The sequence below is a fragment of the Schistocerca gregaria genome, chromosome 1 (assembly GCF_023897955.1).
Source record: "Schistocerca gregaria isolate iqSchGreg1 chromosome 1, iqSchGreg1.2, whole genome shotgun sequence".
Lineage (NCBI taxonomy): Eukaryota > Metazoa > Arthropoda > Insecta > Orthoptera > Acrididae > Schistocerca > Schistocerca gregaria.
The window spans coordinates 309,640,736-309,656,256 of NC_064920.1; the positions used below are offsets into that span (position 1 = coordinate 309,640,736).

The 15,521-nt window shown below is 42.8% G+C and overlaps 1 protein-coding gene across 1 annotated transcript in view; it reads right to left on the reverse strand.

Annotated features, from left to right (window-relative positions):
* Positions 1-15,521, reverse strand: part of LOC126344954 (glucose dehydrogenase [FAD, quinone]-like) — a 125,049-nt gene that overhangs the window by 58,152 nt on the left and 51,376 nt on the right. Inside the window, exon 3 of the mRNA XM_050002067.1 lies at positions 11,682-11,967. Coding sequence (XP_049858024.1) covers positions 11,682-11,967 — 286 coding nt within the window. The remainder of the gene's footprint in view (positions 1-11,681; positions 11,968-15,521) is intronic.

The window sequence follows — 15,521 nt, forward strand, 5'->3', positions numbered from 1 at the left end:
CGAATTTTCACCTCATGGTCAATACGCGAGGTGTATGTGGGGGGAAGTAACGTGTTGTCCGATTCCTCCTGAAAAATGGTGTCCCGAAATTTCAATAGTAAATCTCTCCGTAATGTCTCTTTTGTAACGTCTGCCAGAGGAGTTTTCTTAACATCTCCGTAACGCTCTCTCTCCAGCTAAACGACCCCATGACGGAAACACGTCGTCTTCCGTTGAATCTTCTCTATGTCCTCTATCAGTTCTACTTAATAGGGAACCCAGATGGATGAACAGTACTCAATAATCGGATGAATAACTGCCTTATGAGCCACTTCTTTCGTGGATGAGTTGCATTTCCTTTAGATTCTTCCTATGAATCTGAGTCTGGTTCAAAATGGTTAAATGGCTCTGAGCACCGTGGGACTTAACATCTGTGGTCATCAGTCCCCTAGAACTTAGAACTACTTAAACCTAACTAACCTAAGGACATCACACACATCCATTCCCAAGGCAGGATTCGAACCTGCGACCGTAGCGGTCACGCGGTTCCAGACTGAACCGCACGACCACACCGGCCGGCTTCTGAGTCTGGTATCTGCTTCTTCCACTATCTGTTTTGTGTGGTCATTCCACTTGAACTCACTGTGGATAGTCACGCCTAGATATTTTACGGCAGACGCTGTCTCCCAACGTTTGTCATTTTACATTTATCAACGTTCAGGGTCAACTGGCAGAACCTGACCCTTCATCAGTTCTCTGCACGTCCTTCTGTAAATTCTTACTATCTTCTGGTGCTGCTACATTGGCATATACGGCTGCATCAATTGCGAATAGCCTTAAAGAGCATCCGAATCTTTCCACTAGATCACTTGTATATATTGTAAATAGCAACGGTCCTATCACACCTCCCTGTGGTACTCCGGATATTATCTTTACATCTGTAGATTTTGTTTCGTTAAGAGCGGCGTGTTGAGTTCTGTCTGCAAGGAAATCCTGAATTCAATCACAAGTGTGCTCCGATACTCCGTAAGCACGTATTTTTTTCATTAAACGGCAATTCGGAACGGTGTCAAATGTCTTACTGAAACCAAGGAACACGGCATCAACCTGAGCGCCGTAGTCCACTCCGCTGTAGATCTCATGGAGGAACAGAACGAGTCGAGTTCCGCAGGATATCTGTCTGCGTATTCCTTGTAGATTTTTGTAGAGCAGATGTTCATTTTCCAGAAACGTCATACTTCTTGAACATGAATCACGTTCTATAATTATACGACAGATTGACGTCCACGTTATAGGTCTACAATTGTGTGGATTTGTCTTACAGCCGTTCTTAAAAACGGGAATGACCTGCTCTTTTTTCCAGTCGTTAGGTACCTTTCCTTGCTCAAGCGATCTACGACAAATTACTGCTAGAAGGAGAGCAAGTTCTTTCGCATATTCTTTATAGAATATTACAGGTATCTCATCTGGTCCTGATGCCTTTCCACTACTAAGCGATTGTAGCTGCTTTTCAGTTGCCGGCCGCGGTGGTCTCGCGGTTCTAGGCGCGCAGTCCGGAACCGTGCGACTGCTGCGGTCGCAGGTTCGAATCCTGCCTCGGGCATGGATGTGTGTGATGTCCATAGGTTAGTTAGGTTTAAGTAGTTCTAAGTTCTAGGGGACTAATGACCACAGCAGTTGAGTCCCATAGTGCTCAGAGCCATTTGAACCATTTTGCTTTTCAGTTCCTCGATCGCTTGTCTCAATATCTGCCATTTCGACGTTTGTCCGACGATTGAAAGGAGGAACAGTGTTACAGTGAAACAACTTCCGAAGAACGAATTCAGTATTTCGGCATTCTCTCTGTTCTTCCGTTTCGGTGGCGGTTTGGTCGCTGAGAGAACGAATAGATGATGATTTTCAGCCACTTGCTGATTTTACATACGACCAAAATCTCTTAGCGTTTTTAGGCAGGTTGGTTGACAACGCCTTACTTTCAAAATCATTGAACGCTTCTCTCATTGCTCTCCTTACGCTCATTTTCGCTTCGTCCAACTTCTGTTCGACAGCTTCGATATTACTTCCCATGAATCGGAGATGAAGTGCTCTTTGTTTACGTAGAGCTTTTCTAAGACGACTATTAAACCATGGTAGTTCTTTCCTATCCCTTAAAACCTTATTCGGAACATCCTTGTCTAGGGCATATTCAACGACACCTTTGAATTTTTTCCTTTTGTTCTCCACATCTCCATCCTCAACACGGAATATTTGATACTGACTGTTAAGATATTCTGCGCTTTTTATCCTGTCACCCTTTCTGAGCAAATATAGCTTTCTACCTTTCTTAACATTCCCTGCAGAACACGTCGCCATAGATGCTGTCACAGATTTATGTTCACTGACACTTTCCTCTTTGTTAACTGATTCGATAAGTTCAGGGCTGCTTGTTGCCAGGAGTGTAAGACGTTACCCTCTCGAGTTGGTTCTCTACCTATCTGCTCAAGATAATTTTCGGACAAGACATCCAGAAAAATGCAAGACGATGCCTTGTCTCTGGCACCAGTTTTGGTGGCATAACACTGCCAATCTATACCTGGCAGGTTGAAGCCAACCCCTATTACAACAGCACGATCAGGAAAATTACTAATGATATTCTGCGAGTTCTGTTTGAAGCTCTCTACAACTACAGATTCTGATACAAGGTGGTCTATAAAAGCATCCTACCACAATTTTTGAGCGTTATTTGATACTCAGTTTCACTCAGATTAATTCACATTCAGAATCCGTGATAACCTCGCTAGATTTATCGAATTTTGCACTGCAATAAACATGCCGCCACCATTGGTGACTAACCTATCCTTACGCTAAACATTCCAATCTGAACGTAGGATTTCGTTGTCATTGACGTCTGGTTTGAACCAGCTTTCTGTTCCCAGGACTATCTGTGCATTATAACATTCAGTAAGCGATATTAAACCTGGGACCTTTCTTTGGATGCTCCTGCAGCTTACTAAAATCATGTTAATCTTTTCTATCTCTGATCTGCGAGGACCACGATTCTCTGAGGTCGCCGTGGCTGATTTCACAGCAAATCATCTTTGATCCCAAGTGAGGGTTTCTCTAACCAAAGAAACCCTCATGTACACGCCACACGTACTCCGCTACCCTAGTAGCCGCTTCCTGCGTGTAGTGCACACTTGACCTACTAAGGGGGTTGCGAAATTCACATCCGATACTGTCGCAGAATCGTCTGAGCTTCTGGTTTAGACCTTCCACTCTGCTCAAAGCTAGAGGACCGCGATCAACCCTGGGTACGATGGTTCGATGCTACAAATAGACAACTTAGCCTGCACCCCGCGTGCGTTGTTAGTTGCCTTCACCAAATCAGCGTGGCGGTGAAAGGAGCCGAGGATGGCCTCAAACCCCAAGCGGCAGGCGTCATTCGTGCCGACATGTGCCACTACATGCAGCCGGTTGTACCCACTGCGGTCGACACCGCCGCAGGGCCTCCTCCACATCACGGATGAGACCTCCCGGCAAACATACCGAATGCGCACTGGAATTCTTTCCCGCCTTGCCTGATATCTGCCAGAGGGGCTCCATTACCCACCCAACATTGGAGCTCCCAATGACTAGCATACCCAAAATCTGTACTTGTCCGGACTGGGCAGGAAAATTGCCGCTGGCCCAACAGGAGGGGCATCCCGCGCTGGCTCAGAGTTACCAACAACACTGGGTAACACCTCGTACCTGTTGCTAATAAGCCAGCCGCACGGCCTGCTCACTCTTTCGCCTTCCACCCAGTGACAGACAAAACCACCACTGTCTGCCACCCACTCTGGAGTGAGGACGGACCGGTCAGACGTTGCGTATCAGAAGCCGCAGCGACGTGTGGGTCGCCAGAGGATTCCAATGGCACCAAAGGTGTCGCAAGTAACCTTTTTGGCCCCCCGATGTCACCTCAACTGTGAGCATTAGCTAGAAGCTTGTCGACGGTAGCCAACGCAGCTTCAAGCTGTTTACAGACAGCAGACAACTCTCCTTGTGTCTGCTCACAACAGGCACAGTCCCTAACCATATCGTACTATGTATGCAATAGATATAAGGTCTCAAATGGCGCTACTGAGATTGAGATGTATACAGAATATACCAAAGAAGAATTGCTGTGGAGATTTCTCACTATACTCTGAAACCACAAGTTATTAAACAGAAATACATTTCTCTACTGAATTTGATGTATTTACAGATGGTTGTTATTAGAAACTCTGTTTATCGAAAAGTTACTGCACGAAATAAATATTCAGACTAGAATGCACCGATCTAAACCGTATCCCGTCTACTGGCACAAAATTAAAACTTTGTGGCGTGACGGAGTTTCAGGCGACGGGAAAATTTACACTAGCAAACCGCCCTACACAAGAATGTTCACAAGATTAATTTTCTAACCACTAGACTACACAGTAAAATACAGACGCGTCGTTCACATCTACATCTACATTTACATACATACTCCGCAATCCACCATACGGTGTGTGGCGGAGGGTACCTCGTACCACAACTAGCATCTTCTCTCCCTGTTCCACTCCCAAACAGAACGAATGAAAAATGCCTGCCTGTATGCCTCTGTATGAGCCCTAATCTCTCTTATCACATCTTCGTGGACTTTCCGCGAAATACAAGTTGGTGGATGTAAAATTGTTCTGCCGTCAGCCTAAAATGCTGGTTCAGTAAATTTCCTCAGTAGCGATTCACGAAAAGAACGCCTCCTTTCCTCTAGAGACTCCCACCCGAGTTCCTGAAGCATTTCCGTAACACTCTCGTGATGATCAAACCTACCAGTAATAAATCTAGAAGCCCGCCTCTGAATTGCTTCTATGTCCTCCCTCAATCCGACCTGATAGGGATCCCAAACACTCGAGCAGTGCTCAAGAATAGGTCGTATTAGTGTTTTATAAGCGGTCTCTTTTACAGATGAACCACACCTTCCCAAAATTCTACCAATGAACCGAAGACGACTATCCGCGTTGTCCCACTTTATATCGCTCTGCAATGTTACGCCCAAATATTTAATCGACGTAACTGTGTCAAGCGCTACACAACTAATGGAGTATTCAAACATTACGGATTCTTTTTCCTATTCATCTGCATTAATTTACATTTATCTATATTTGGAGTTAGCTGCCATTCTTTACACCAATCAAAAATCCTGTCCAAGTCATCTTGTATCCTCCTACAGTCACTCAACGACGACACCTTCTCGTACACCAAATCATCAACAGCCGCATATTGGTATCCACCCTATCGAAAAGATCATTTATGTAGATAGAAAACAACAGCGGACCTGCCACACTTCCCTGGGGCACTCCATATAATACCCTCACCTCCGATGAACACTCACGATCGAGGACAACGTACTGGGTCTTCGAGCCACTCACATACTTGGGAACCAATCCCACATGCTCGTATCTTAGTTAGGAATCTGCAGTGGGGCACCGAGTCAAACGCTTTCCGGAATTCAACGAATATGGCATCCGTCTAATACCTTTCATCCATGGTTTGCAAGATATCATGTGAAAAAAGGGCGAGTTCCGTTTCGCAGGAGCTATGCTTTCTAAAGCCGTGCTGCTGCATGGACAGCAACTTCTCTGTCTCAAGGAAATTCATTATATTCGAACTGAGAATATGTTCGAGAATCCTGCAACAAACCGATGTTAAGTATATTGGTCTGTAATTTTAAGGATCCGCCCTTCTACCCTTCTTATATACAGGCGTCAGCTGTGTTTTTTTTCCAGTCGCTCTGAAATTTACGTTGAGCAAGGGATTCGGGATAAATGCAAGCTAAGTAAGGAGCCAATGCAGTAGAGTACTCTCTGTAAAACCGAACTGGAATTCCATCAGGACCTGGCGATTTATTTATTTTCAACCCATTCAGCTGCTTCATAACCCCAAGGATGTATATCACTTTGTCCTCCATACGGGCATCTTTTCAGAAGCACGTGAAAAAGAAGACTGAATCAATTGACTGTTTATCAGACAACTGCTGCTGCTGTCGCTGCTAGTGCGCGTCCCCTCGGCTCGGCGATACTCTCGACATGCAGCTGCACCATTAATGTTATTTTGATAATAGAGTTTCACCAATAGTGCCCTGTTCCTTTTGACCAAGCTTATGTTGACACGCCTACAAGTGACTGCGACTGGTCGGCTGTGTAAGACTATTAATCATGATGACTGATCACAGCAACTGGTGGCTATAGTTGGAACTGGAGTGTGGCGCTGTAACTCATGCAAATCATGCACCCCATACTTTGGATATTAATGCTACCAAGTTTGGTAAGGTAATTAGTTTCTGTGTTATAACGTGTTAATGGCACTGAGCACTATGGGACTTAACATCTATGGTCATCAGTCCCCTAGAACTTAGAACTACTTAAACCTAACTAATCTAAGGACACCACACAACACCGAGTCATCACGAGGCAGAGAAAATCCCTGACCCCGCCGGGAATAGAACCCAGGAACCCGGGCGCGGGAAGTGAGAACGCTACCGCAAGACCACGAGTATAGCGTGTTAAATATGGGAAGTTTAATATAACCACCCGATGCATATTGTATATCATACAACTCTCCCTTCACTAATTTTTCTGGGAATTTCTAACATATTAGACAATTTTACATTATCAGTTTTTTACATTGCCCGTTTTTCAAAACTTTTTTCCATTATCAAGCGCAACGTCAGAACTGCCCTTTCTGATGCTTTTCCCTTTCCTGATCGTAAACTGAACCTCATATAACATACCCTCAATTTTCTTTTCCATTCTTATGAACTTTCTTTTTGTCAGCTGTTTGGATGAATAGCTATTTCTTTGCCAACTTCCCGATACTTTTAGAAATTCCAAAGGAATGTTATCGATCATTTCGAACTGTTTGATGACAAGTCATTCAAAGTTCTGTTAAGCGCTTAGCCGAATACTGGATCCCCTATGTCATGTATGCTGACTAAAATTTCTCCTACTGTTACGTCATCGTTCATTTCTTCCCTATTGTAGAGTCTCTCAATGTACCAACTCCATATATCCGCTCTATCCACAGCGTTAAAAATTGGTGGAATTCCTCTTGCTCTCATGATATTGACGCCTTTCCTTTTAATTTCAGTCTTTAAATTTTCTTCAGGACGACCATTTCATTTCTAACTGCTTCCCATTTTTCTTGGAGCCAATTCTCCGTGGCTTTCCTGCACTTCCTCTTTATTTCATTCCTAACTGAATAATATTTCTGTATTAATTTTGTTCATCGTTTATCGATTATCTGAAGAATTTATTCGATTATCCAAGATTTATTCGCATTTTCTTTCATTGTACACAGATTTCTCTGTCCAGCTTCTGTGAATGCTCTGTTTCTGAAATTTCCATTTCTCTTCAATTAAAATAACTGTTGTGGTATCCATTATCGCAGTGTCTGCGGCCTTAGAGAACCTCAAACCGACGTGACTCCCCAGCACTTCAGTATCCCACTTCTTTCCACGTTTTTTTCTTATGGATGATACTTTTAAAAATCAGACTGATTTTCATCATTGCTAAACCACGATGTAATTCTATATCTGGTCCTATCTACTCCTTAAAATACAACATTTCAGTCCGGAATCTCTGTTTGCCTATGATGTATCCAGCTAGAATATTCCGTGTCAACCAGCCTTTTCCATGTGTGTAACCTGTTCGTGTGCACTTTTAACAGATTATTTGTCGTTACTTGCTGAAATTTATTGCAGAGCTCTGTTTGTTGCTCTATTTCCTTCCAAAGTTAGGGCAAAATCTGAAAATGACCACGAGAGGAACATTCTTCCAACCGCCTTACGATTATCTATACTAGCTAGACCAATATTTCATACCGAAACCACTGGCCGCTCGTAGCCATACATTCTCAGTTATCTCATATTTGCTGGTCTCTTCTCGCTTCTGTTATCCTATAATTCCACCCACGTTAGTTTTCGCTCTCACACTGAAGTGCCAAAGAAACTAGTACAGGCATCCCTATTCAAATACAGAGATATATTGACAGGTAGAATACGGCGCTGCTGCTGATAGCGCCTATATAAGGCAACAAGTATCTGGTGAAGTTGTTAGATCGGTTACTGCTGCTACAATGGCAAGTTATCAACTTTTAAGTGAGTTTGAACGTGGCATTATAGTCGGCGCACGAGAGACAGGACGCAGCGTCTCCGAGGTAGCGATGAATTGGGGATTTTCCGTTACGACCATTTCACGACTGAACCGTGAATATCAGGAATCCGGTAAAACATCAAATATCCAACATTGCTGCGGCCGGAAAAAGATCCTGCAAGAACGGAACCAACGACAACTGAAGAGAATCGTTCAATGTGACAGAAGTGCAACCCTTCCGCAAACTGCTGCAGATTTCGACGCTGTGCCATTAACAAGTGTCACGGTGCGAACCATTCAACGAAACAACCATCGATATGGGCTTTCGAAGCCGAAGGACCACTCGTGTACCCTTGATGGCTGCACAGCACTCTACCAAACTCCCCGGTCATGAACATTATTGAGTGTATCTGGGACGCCTTGGAGCGTGCTGTTCAGAAGAGATCTCCGCCCTCTTATACTCTTACGGATTTGTAGACAGCACTGCAGGATTCATGGTGTCAGTTGCCTCCAGCACTACTTCAGACGTTAGTCGAGTCCACGCCACGCCGTGTTCCGGCACTGCTGAGAGCCGGATATCGGCCGGATATTAGGCAGGTGTACCAGTTTCTTTGGCTCTTCGGTGTAAGGAGTAGTCAAATGAAAACGTTACAGATGGGAAAAAAATTTACCGTTTGCGACTAAGATACTGAGCGTTCCGTACAAAGTTATCTATATAAGTAAGTAGTTCAAGAATGATTTAATTTCAAGTTTGAATTCAGATAAAAAAATGGCAAAAGATATTTTGCTTGTTTGATATAATTCTAATTTACAAATATTTCGGTTTTTGCCTTTTGTTGCATCGTGAAACCTTGATTTCTGGCAAATTTCACGATTCTAAGTTACGAAAAGTATCCTGTAGGTTTCGATGGGGGAGTTTGCTAGTATCAAAATATGTGACGGAAATAATCGTACCTTTTGGTTTCACTAGCTAACGTTTATTACACCTTCAAGTGACTATAGACCTTAATATGTGACAAAAAAATATTCAACTTGATACGGTCTACCCGTTCCTGAGAAAAAGGGGCTTAGCAGATTGTCATAGACAGTCAGGTAACAAATGACAAAATGACGAAAAAACCTTTTTTTCGTGTGATGTAATAACAAATTAATAATTTCTGGTTTTTTTTTTTACTTGTACAAGGAAAACTTGCTTCTTGAGAAATTTCATGATTCAAGATCTATAGGAAGTACTCTTTTAATTTTGATAGTTTGCAAGTATCAAAATATGTGACACAAATGTTGCATTCACTTAGAAGATAAAATTTATTATACCACCAACAGACCGTAGACCTTAGTATGTGACACAGATTTCAACTTGATATGCCCATCTGTACCTGGGAATAAGTTCTTAACAGACGGACGGACAGACAGATAATCAGATCACGCTTGACAAAACATTATTTTTTCAAGTGATTTAATTACGAATCAACGATTTTCGGATTTTTTTTTTCCTTTGGCTGTACTGCGGAACCTTACCCCTTGGCAAATTTCATGAGTCTAGATGACTACAAAGTATCCTGTAGGTTTTGATGCATGAGTTTTGCGAGTGTCGAAATATGTGATATAAATGGCCGTATTGCATTGACTTACAAGTTTCACTCTTTTCAGTTGCCAAGGCTTCGCAGACCTCAATATATGACGCAAATTTCAACTTGATACGTTTACCTGTTCGTGAGAAAAAGGGTTTTGAACAGTCAGACAAACGGACAGACAGAGGGACGACGAAATGATCCTATAAGTGTTCGGCTTTTACCAACTGAGATACGGAGCGCTGAAAAGTAAGTAAACAGCTTATTATTTACGAAATAGTGAGACAAGGCGGTCAGTGACCACATGGAAAAATGTTTACGGTTGCATACGGAACCGTGATTGTACTCCGGCGTGCGCTTCTCGGTCCGAAGCAAATCGACAGCCGCGGTTGTCTTCAGAAATATGAAAATCGCATGGGGAAAGATCGAACTGTACGGAGGGTGTGTAAGGGCTCCCCAGTGACAATCCTGAGGCGTACACGAAACATCTTTGGCCGTATGGGGGATGGTGAACGATTGCTACTTTAAATAAAAAAAGACGGCACTAATTGAGAGGGAGGCTTGTGTACAATTCAAATATGCTGTTACTCAGTACTCATTTGTGTCGCCTCCAAATGCTGGAAAGGTTAGAGTTAGGCTGTTTAATGAACCCCAAGACTGCATGTCGAATAGATGAGAATAAATAACAAGATGAGAGGTTTCATCAAGACATGAAAATGGCCACAGGAATACCAGTAAAATAGGAGACTGCTGTTGGTCATCTCTGCGAGACGTAGAACAGACAATTCATTGAAAAAAAGCTGTATTTTTTGTTTTAAGGAGGAAAGATAAATGAAATAAAAGCCAATGGACACATAATTCCTTTCAATAGAGAGGTGCTTTTCATGACTACGCTCCAATGAAAGCATTTTTCATATTGTTTTGCTAATTTTCTGGTTCATACAAGTGACATTGGTCAATACTGTGTGTGATAGAATAAGTTCAGAGATGGACTTAGTGCGCAAAAAAATATGAAGTAAGCTATGTCCTAAGAAAAAGTAATTAGAAATATTTTATTGGCTTTTTGTCATTGATTTTACTGTACACTACCGTGCAAACAGGAAGAAACGCCCTTGGTAAAGTGAGCTAAAAACTTGGTGAGACGTTTCTGTATTCAAGCTGTGGCGTGTAGTCATTCAACAGGTCTATGTCCAATTTATGAAATTTAAAATGTTGAACGGTGGTGATATGGATGCTGGATAAAAATTTAATGGTCATTAGATGTATGACAACTGCTTTATTGATGCATTTCGAATACGTTCTTCATTAGACAATCTGTAAAAAGTTACAAAAGTTAAGAGTAACACAGTCATATTAGCTAAAAAATAAACAAGAAGACATAATAAACAGTGCATGAAAGACACATACCAAGATAATAAATTGCCTGCTGGGTGGCGCTAGTGGTGTGTGTCATATTCACATGAACCCTTTTTCTTCCTCGCTTGGTATGTGTTTTTCATTAACTCTTTATTGCATTTTCTTGCTTGCTTTTTAGATACTCTCACCGTGCTACTTTTGAATTCTGTAACCTTTTATGGATATTCTAATAATGCGTGTATTCGAAACGCAAAGGTAAAGCTGTTTCCTTACAACTGGTACCTATTAAGTATTCCTCCAGCGTCCATGCCATTTCTGCTCAAATTTAATATATTCTCTGTATGACGAAATAAATCTCGGGTGAACAGCCTGGTATGAGTGTGCATAGGACTTAATATTTCGGCAATCGACCACGTTGCCATCATCAGGTGCGCTGATGATGGCAACGTGGTCGATTGCCGAAATATTGAGTCCTATGCTCACTCATACCAGGCTGTTCACGCGAGATTTATTTCGTCATAAAATGCGCCTGGAGAAATGGAAGAATCACATATTTTTGTATGTCTCGTAGTTCTTGCATAGTCATCCCCTGAAACACCGGAAACACTTACGAATAACCCTGAGTGTGCTCGTTCTGTACCTGGCAGTGTGAGAGGCCCTTTGCCACGTAGCAGGTAGTCGAGCCAGTTGGCCGGATTGAGGGCGTCCCTCTTGTCGATGATGGTGACGGACTCGTTCACGGTGAAGGTGATTCCGCCCATGGCGGGGTGGTCCTGCAGGTTCTGCCCCACGGCTGGCAGGTGCTGCACGACGGGGATTCCCAGGCTCTCCAAATGGTCGCGGGGTCCCACGCCGGACAGCATCAGCAACTGCGGGGAGTTGATGGCTCCCGCAGACAGAATCACTTCCTTGTCTGCCAGCACCTCCTGGTACCGGCAACACAACAGCGTCCACATGTTCAATAATAAGCAGCAGATTCATCACCAAAAAGAAAATAGTATGCCTGCTGAAGCATAACTAGGCTCGTGTTCTCATGTAGACGGATCGTTAGAAACTGAATAAATACGCAGTGTGAGAATGGAGTGTACCAGGCTTGAAGAACAAATGATGAACTCTCAGCCTGTCGGTGGGAAGTTACATTACAAGCACATAGGCATCTCACTAGCTTATTGTTGTGCGGAACTGCATGCCATTATCACCAGAGGCTGGGCACATGTTTTCACCTTTGATGTAAAAAGTAACAAATTTGCCCATCCGGCCATCCTGATTTATTATTTAATGCGAATACCAGTTTGGTACCTTTAGAAGAGATCCCAGTGATTCGTTATTCCATTCTCCTTCCTAACCAAGATTGTGCTCCTTTTTAGCGACCTCGTTGCCTACCGGATATTAAACAATAATCTTCCTCCTTATCCTTCTATCCATTGTGTGTTGCATTCTAAGGGACTCTCTCAAAAAAAGTCTATGGTAGAGATAACCTCTGTTGTACCATAAATCGATACCAGTATATATTGCTCCAGATAAAAGACTTGACACCAGCATGTGCAGAGATTGGACACAAATGGGCAAGCACCGTGAAAAAGGCATGCTTGAACGTAACTTTAGATGCTAGCGAAGCTGGCAGGTTACGTTATGGTATTTGACCACTAACGGCACATATGCAGTGTCTTCAGCAGTACGTTTCAAGCGTCAGTCGGAAATAGAACAGTGGAATGTGTAGTTGTGAGTGCAATGTAGCGGAACTAAGTGACTTCGAACGTGGGCAAATTGTTGGTGCTCGCGCGGTAGGTGCATTCGTTAACAATGAAGCCAAGAGGCAAAATATTGAAGATTTATTCCGCATGCATGAAAAGCGGAAAGACATCATCCGATATGTTACAGCGTGGTTGAAAGTGTGTGCTGAGTGAAGTGGACTGTGACGAAAAATAAGAGGACGACAGCGCTAAAGTCACTACAGATCTCAATGCCGCACAATCAAACCTTGATAGCACCAAAACAACAAGAAGGGTATTCCATAAGCAGGGAATCTCAGAACGAGGTGGAATTCTAAAACCTATCATAAGTGAAGCAAATGCCTGTAACAGGAAAATGTGGTGCCGAAGTCATAAAACCTCGACTATTTGGTCGGATGAATCTTGTTGCACACTCTTTCCACTTTCTGGCAGAGTTCATATCTACGATGCCGCATTTCTGCCCAGGATTATGTGACCATTCTGGCTGATCACGTCCACCCCACAATACAATTTTCAAACTCAGGTCCCACAATACAATGTTTGTTCAACAATGGTGCTGCCGTGTTTCGCCAGGGCTTCTGTTCAGAGCTCTCGTTGTCCAGAACTGCTTTTGTGAGCACGATGATGAATAGTTGCATCTCCCTTGGCCACAATATCACCAGATCTCAAAATTATTTAACCTTTTGGTCTTCTCTGGAGAAGAGGTGCGTGATTACCATTCACGTCCGTTATCCTGACTTAACCTTGCGATATTTTTCAGAAATATTGTATAAAAACTATACAGGACTTTTATTCTTCCATTCCAAGACGAGTAGGAAATTGTTTTGAACGCCAACAGTTTTTCTACACCGTATTAGGCATGGTAATGTGTCGTGCTTTTGACGTTTCCATATTCTTCTTCTTCATGTCACCTGGGTTGGATGTGTCCCACGTAAGCCAGATGAACAGAGGAGAACCACTCTAGAACTTAAATCGCAGTTTCAAGTGAACAAGGCACTGTCGATCGTTCCTAGCCGAGCGAGGCCTTTGTGAAGGAGTATGCATCTGGTGTGCCGCCGGGAATACAGAGCAACGTTTCGAAGCAGATGATACGCTGTCTCGCAGAAGGTGGAGATCAGAGGCTTACGCGACCTATTTGGCCAGGTCAGCTGCTGTGCTGTGTGGATGTGAGTTTAGGGCAATACAAACTCTAAGGTGTACTACATTTCCCGACTTTAGTGATAGTTACTTCACCAAGATAAGAGGGGCAATGTGAAGGTACTGGATTCGTATCAGGGAAAATGACATTTCAAACAGCCTCTCCGACGATCCTGATTTACATTTCTTGTGGTCTCCCTAAATCGATTAAGAAAAATCCTGACCGTTTCTCTGATCCGAGCTTGTGCGTCGTTTGCGTCGTTTCTTGTGACCACCTCGCCGACGGTGTGTTAAACTCTAACCTTACTTCACCTGTTGTTGTTTCTCCTCTCCTGCAATCTTTTTCACAGCCATAAAATGTCGCAGCTCTCGACACAGAACTGTCTGTGGTGACCGTGGATGGCCTCTAACCTTCCAGTGAACTGGCTATGCTTAATGTCACGCAAATGCTTTCGCTACGGCGTCCTAGCTGTCTACAGGTCAAGTACAATCTGACAAAAGGACATAAAACGTAGTTGTAATCACTACTACCGAGACAGACTATTGCCTGAAAACATCGATCTCAAGCTATCGTGTCACTACGTTACATTTCTCTGTATTGTCCCGCAATATTCCAGGCTACACCACATGGCTACGACCTATCGTCGCTCCGGAATGTCTTTTACAAATATGAGTATACTTTTCGTCACGCAACACAGTTCGCTTCTCTGGACATTCAGTGCATCTCTAACACGAGTTCCCTTTTGCTTGAACGCATGTACCGAGGAGTTATAATTAAGGGGTGTAGGACGTCAAACGCGACGACTTGGAGCAGGAGAGGTACCAGAGGACATTTTAATTTCCACTGTCTATAATTTTACGAATAAATTCATAAAACTTTGTCGAAATGGCCAGAAAGGATTCAGGATTTCCACTCAAAGCAGTGGAAGTTCAAAGATATAAGAAAATAGCTTTTTTTACATTTGAAATTTGACCTTTTTTCACTTACCATTGGCTGCATTTGTTGCTATAGGTACACTTTTCTTCATATGTAACGGAGATTCTTCGATGAATTTTTCACAGCATACAAACCGTACTTACAGGTGTATGAAACTCTAGAATTTTCCAAATCTATTGTAAACTGTGGTAAAAATTGAGATAATTAACTATATAATTTGAGTTTTTCCTTAACATGAAGTTTAAAATGTAACAGCACCTTCATTTTTTAATAAATTAAATAATTTCTAGAGTTTCATACACCTGTAAGTATGGTTTGTATGCTGTGAAAAATTCATCGAAGAATCTCTCTTACTTACGATGAAACGTGTGCCTACAGCTACAAACGCAGCCAATAATAAGTGAAAAAATGATGAACTGTCACATGTAAAACAAAATAATTTTGTTATTTTTTGAACTTCCACTCCTATGATTGTGAATCTTGAATCCTTCCTGGTCATGCTGACAAAGTTTTATGAATTTATTCGTAAAGGTATACAAGGTGAAATTAAAATGTCCTATGGTTTTTCTCCTGCTCCAAGACGGCCCGTTTGGCGTCCTGCCTCTCTTAAATGCAGTTATTCACAGGTGTCATTAGCGCATGCGCTGTGGTCGAGCGGTTCTAGGCGCTTCAG